The sequence below is a fragment of the Lycium barbarum genome, chromosome 1 (assembly GCF_019175385.1).
Source record: "Lycium barbarum isolate Lr01 chromosome 1, ASM1917538v2, whole genome shotgun sequence".
NCBI classification, from domain to species: domain Eukaryota; kingdom Viridiplantae; phylum Streptophyta; class Magnoliopsida; order Solanales; family Solanaceae; genus Lycium; species Lycium barbarum.
This window is the reverse complement of record NC_083337.1, coordinates 126,980,976-126,987,198: the sequence shown is the minus strand read 5'-3', so window position 1 is coordinate 126,987,198 and position 6,223 is coordinate 126,980,976. Positions and strand designations below refer to the sequence as shown.

At 36.0% G+C, this 6,223-nt stretch overlaps 1 protein-coding gene across 1 annotated transcript; it reads right to left on the bottom strand.

Annotated features, from left to right (window-relative positions):
• Positions 1–1,340: 1,340 nt before the first annotated feature.
• On the bottom strand, positions 1,341–5,349 carry LOC132599803 (uncharacterized). Its single transcript, XM_060313025.1, has 2 exons — positions 5,258–5,349; positions 1,341–3,974 (listed from the first exon to the last, which is right to left on the bottom strand). The coding sequence occupies exon 2, from the start codon at positions 3,963–3,965 to the stop codon at positions 2,925–2,927; it is 1,041 nt and encodes a 346-aa protein (XP_060169008.1). The 5' UTR covers positions 3,966–3,974; positions 5,258–5,349; the 3' UTR covers positions 1,341–2,924.
• Between the last annotated feature and the right edge of the window lie 874 nt (positions 5,350–6,223).

Genomic DNA, 6,223 nt, shown 5'->3' with positions numbered 1-6,223 from the left:
CAACCATCTGATGAGTAAAGAATGAAAAATCATCATTGCCTCATTGAACTTATTTTGCTATAGAGTGGTTTGAAATTGGGAAATTTTGAGTGATCACTGGCTGCTAACAATGACAGTTTCTGCACATAACCAACACAGTTTCTGCACATTTCAACACAGTTTCTGCACATAACCAACACAGTCTGCACATTTTAACACAGTTTCTGCACATAACCAACACAGTTTCTGCACATTTCAACACAGTTTTTGCACATAACTAACACAGTTTCGGCACATTTCAACACAGTTTCTGCACATAACCAACACAGTTTCTGCACATTTTAACACTATTTCTGCACATAACCAACACAGTTTTGCACATTTCAACACAGTTTTGCATACTTTCTGCACATCTCAATTCACTACACTTCATACACATTTCAACTGCACAACTGCAGTTTTTGCACATTACAACTGCATATTTCAACTCAACAACACAACTAGACATTCATCAACATTTCAGTCAAACTAAACATAATTCAATTCGACAAAACAACTGGACATTTCAAACACCATAAATATGCTAAAGAAACTGTCAACCACAACACAAAATAAGCCAATAGTTGTATGGATGCCACACTATAACCCCAAAAACTAATACACCCCAAGTCATAATGTGGCATCCATTTAGTTTGACCATTACATAATTAGCAAATTAAGAGTACTGTCTTAAGCAGTAAATTCATCACCATAATTCACAAAAAACAATAACATTTCATAAAGCTAAATCAATTGTTAGGTCCCCTTCTTGGATTCAACTTCCCAATCCTCTCTTGAATTTTAGCCTCTAACTGGCTGGTAGTAACTGTATCATTCCCTTGCCAAGTTAAGCTAGTTAATGAGACTGGAAGATTGGTTGATGCACTAACACCATTGTGGTCACCTCTAATGCTTATTGCCTTTCTACCTATGGTTCTTGTGCTTTCTGCCTCATTTGAAGTCTTATGGAAAATTCAGAAATCACTATGGGCCTTAGAAAAGGGTCTTCATCATCTTCCTCAACTGAAGGATATTCAAAGTTAGGAAATGGGGTGCTGCTCCTAGAAGCATGCCCGTAATGCACTGGAGTAGGCATGAAGTCACAAGGCATGGGCTGACTGTCTTGGGTTAGTTGGGGGGCTGTTAAGTTGATTTCTTCTTCAACTTGGGAATTTTCATCTTCATCAACTAAGCCTCGAGTCTGCCTCTTTTTGCCCCTAGCAGGCTGCCTTTTCTTAGCTTGTTGCTTGCCTTTCTTTGGCTACAAAAAGGCAAAAAAAAAAATCATTAGAAAACAGTTAATTATATTAATATTAGATACACAACAGTTAATAGATGTGTTAATTTACCTTGCCACCGCCCCTAACATTATGATTTGGCTCTCCACAGTTGCTGCAAGTCATCACTCTACCTTTCCTCGAAAGCTTCCATTCACCTTGCCTCTTAAGGGCCTCATCTTTCCCTCTATCCCTCTTAATCCTGGGTCTGCCAGCAAGTTTGACCAAAGCTGGTGGTTCCATGGCCTGAGAAGGGTCAACATTCCAAAACTGTACGCCCCTAACCGGCTGCAAATTGTGTTTGTATGCTAGCTTGAATGCCTACTTGCTATGATACCAATGTATCTCAGAAATAGTGTCAATTTTCTTGTGAATCATGGCCTTGATTGCATGTGGACATGGGATTCCAGTAAGGTCCCATGTCCTACAAGTACACCGCCGTTGCCTCAAATTCACCACATGTCTATCATGTCCTTCTGTTACCTCATATCCACTGTCTCCATTGCCATTGACCTTGCACACTTGGGCTATTTTCAAATATTCATTATACAACTTCATTGTATTAGGACTGACCAAACCATACCACTTATTCACAAACTCATCATTTTCTCTCAACCTATTCATCACCTTAATCCTTATGTCATCCAACATCCCAATGATGGGCTTATACCTTGCTTCAAGTATCCAAGAGTTGAATGACTCTGTAAAATTGTTGTCCACTCCTTGATTCTTACAGACTGTATCAAGATAAGCTCTACACCATGTTTCTGAAGGATACCTGTTGATTAAGTCCTTTGCAGCAGGTTCATCCAACTGCTTCATCTGTTCAAGTTGGTCTCCAAACTCCTCAGCGTAGGAGGACCATGCACCCCACCACAGAAGCTTCTTCAACTCACCTTTACTCCACCTTTTGCACCAATTTGCCTCAATGTGCTTTACACAAAATCTCTGATGTGCTTCAGGTAGTACATTCTTTACTGCATCGAGCAGTCCCTACATATAAGAAACAAACAATGCTCAATATTTACACAGATTTAAAAAATAGATAAAAAACAGATTTAAAAAAAAACAGATTTAAAAAACAGATAAAAAAATAGATTTACAAAACAGATTTAAAAAAAAAAACAGATTTACAAAACAGATTTAAAAAACAGATTTAAAAAACAGATAAAAAAACAGATTTAAAAAACAGATTTAAAAAAAATAGATTTAAAAAACAGATTTTAAAAATAGATAAAAAAAAACAGATTTAAAAAATAGATTTACAAAAACACCTTCTGCATGTCTGATATGAAGGTTATTCCTTTGCCATTATGGAGTTCAAGTGAGTGTTGCAACTGCTGTAAGAACCAGCTCCAAGTCCTCTTGATCTCTTTATCAACCACTGCCCATGCTAGACGGTAAAATTGGTTCATACGGTCTTGACCAATAGAAACCAATACTTGACCCTTGGCTTTTCCTTTAAGGAATGTACCATCTAACCCAATAAATGGTCTTAACCCTTCCTTAAAACCCATTTTCAATGCCTTGAAACAAATATACATTCTTAGAAATTTCCTTTTACCTTGAGCTAGTGCCTCCTTGGACAAATTAATCACAACATCACTTCCTGGATTTGATTCTCTCAATTCATTTGCATAGGCCCCCAATATTTTTGTAATTATCTGTAAAACTACCTTCCAGAGTTTCCAGGACCTCTCTTTTGGCTCTTTTACATTTTCCTTCACTTACATTTAAATAAAAAACTCTATGTAAGTCAGCCCTCATATCTTTTACCTTGTATTTTGGGTCATCTTGTAACTTTCCCTTGAAATATTGAGCTATGATACTAGAGTTGATCAGTGGGTTATCATACACTACACCACAATCACTATGAGGAATTAAAGTCTTAACAGTCACCCCAACAGTAGTGTCATCATCAGATATGTGGCATATAAATGGGCATCCTACAGCATCACATGAATATCTCACCCTATGCGTATCACGTTTTTCAACAACTAACTCTTTCTTGTTTGCCAGTGCATAAAGTCTGCAGAAATTCCTTGCTTCTGGTATGTCCTTGAAGGTCATACCCTTAACTAACTCCCTAAAATCATTCAGATTTTCAGTGATAGGCCTTCTCTTGTGGGTAGCAAGTCTCTCTAATTCCTCACTATCATATTCTGGACAATCAAATGCCATACCATTATCATCCTCAGTGTCACTACAATCTGTCCCAACTTCAGTAACAAAATTAGGTACTAAGAAAAGTGATTCATCATTTTGTAGAACATTTGGAACATGCGCATATGTCTCAACTTCATTAACAAAATTAGGTACTAAGAAAAATGATTCATCACTTTGTAGAATATTTGGAACATGCACAGCTATTTCACATTCATCAGTAGCAAAGAAATGAATGACATGGTATTCTTCGGAGACAAATGATAATAATTTCCTAATACCTTCATCACCTTGTAATTCAAAGTACTTTCCAGATGGTCCAGCAACAATTAATTGTTGGACACCTACAAATCCTAACTGGAAAGTGTACTCATTTACAATGTCAATATAAGATAAGAGATCAGGATCATACTCTCTCCAATAGTGAACCCATTTCTTTTCATACAATACATGTGGTTCTCGAATCCAATCACCACCATGATGGAAGAATAAGTTGACTTTTATCATCTTAATAAGCTGCAATTAATTAGTAAGTAAAATTTAATGTAAATGAGTAGACAAAATACCATTTAGCAAAACAGAAACGTAAATAGTAAATTAGTTAAAATAAGGGACCACAAACTGAAACCAAGACACAATAGTATAAAAATGAAAAAAAGATTTCAACTATTTTGGGGACCACACATCTAAGATCTAACAATAGGGGACCCCTTCATAAATGTAAAACTAATTACCAAAACAGAAAAGCAAATACTAAATGAGTTAAAATAAGGGAAAACTAGCTAATATAAGCAAGTTGCTATGAATAAACCATTCCTACAATGAAAGATCTTCTAGATGTTATCATTAATCATAAGAGCAAATACCAATTAGCAAAAATGAAAAAAGAAATCAATTTTGGGGACCACACACAATAGTATAAGAATAGGGGACCCCTCAATAAATGTAGAACCATGTAGCTAGTTAATAAATAAATGAACTTTCCATAAATGTTAAACAATAAAAAATACTAAGAGACAACAAGACTACAAGACACCACACAACCAAACATATATCAAATGGAATTGTTTATCACACTAACCAGTATAAAATTCTGGAGAAAGTATAAAAAACATGAAATTGTTTATCCCAAAACACACATTTGACATGGCATTGTTTATTGACTAAATTCCCCAACATTGACAGCATTTTGTTTTTCATAAATCAGCCCATAAACTAATAAACAACAGAACCAAACTAAGCAATATAAAATTCTACAGACCAAACCCTAAAGAATATTTTTTAAAAAATAAAAATCCTAAAACAGTACCACCTTTCATTATACCACCAACCCTACATTAATATCAGGACCAGACAAGAACCCTAAAACCACTAAAAACAAAACCCCAAAAGAAAACAATAATTATAACATGTGAGTCCACCACGGAGGCATAAAGTAACTATGTGAGTCCACCATTTTCACTAAAAAGCAAGTAAGACCAAACTTTATGTTTGTAATAACTGCCAAGACACCTTTCCAAAAAAAAAGTAAAGCTAAAAAAAACATAGGGACTCTAACCCAACAGAGAAGAACTATGCTTACAAGATTCTATTGCACTTTCCGTATAACCCAGCAAAAGGGAAACACATGGAAACACATCAAAGACAAAAAAATAACTAAGACAAAAAGGAATCTAACGAAAAAGTTGAAATCGGAATATATTAATCAACAAACAAACCAAGAAATGGACCTGAATTTAAAATGGAAAAGGAAACAATAACAACATCACCAGTTGAACGCATATATGTACAATCACTACCTTCTTGAGCCTTTAAATGGACTGAATTCGGAACATGAAAAACCTAGGGTTTCTAATAGAGAAGTCAGCTATGGAGGTTGAAGACGATAGAGAGAGGTGGTCTGCGTTTTTTTTAGAGAGAGAGAGAGAGAGAGAGCAGCGTTAGAGATGTTATACGGGTTAGGTTTAGGTTTATTTGGGTATGATATGTTATTGACGGGTCGGGTACTAAATTGATTGGGTCGGATCTGTATTTGTTTGATCTGGATGAAAAATAAGAGGGGAAATAAGTTGGCCACTGAGAGACCGACACGTGGCACGTCGTTATACTCAAGGGTATATTTTGGCTAAAGTATAACGGTAAGGGTATAATTGGCCCTAAAGTATAACGAAGGGCATGGATGAACTATTTTTCAAAGTTCAGGGGTAATTTTGGTCCTTTTCCGTTCAAATTATATTGATAACAAGTGTGGAAATAACAACAACTCCAAAATCTGGTCTGGACTAGTATAAGAGCTATTAGCAAGAAGATACAAGTCTGGTAAGAAATAGAAATCTCAAATGTCAATACTGTCTCTAGAATATAAAGTAGACCGTTAAATACAGGAAGCGCCTCCGGGTTGCGGACCTAGCCAAAGCTCACCCTGGAATCTCGATCAAGTAGACTCGGATCACTCTCGATGATAGGAACTGGAACTAGCAACAGACTCTGCACTCAAAAGAAGAGTACAACAAGAGTAGCATCAGTACAAACAACACGTACTGAGTAAGCATCATAGGTCGACTAAGATTAGTTCACGCATATAAGCATAAAATCAATCAAGATAAGCAGATAGGCACATAATACCCAAATCAAGGTCACAACATATCACATAACCGAATCACAACCTAAGGTGAAGCTTCTAAACCACAAGTCTAACAAGTCTCAATAATCTCAAATCTATAATCACAAATCTAAGTCCTGAAACTAGGCAGTCACTAATCCAA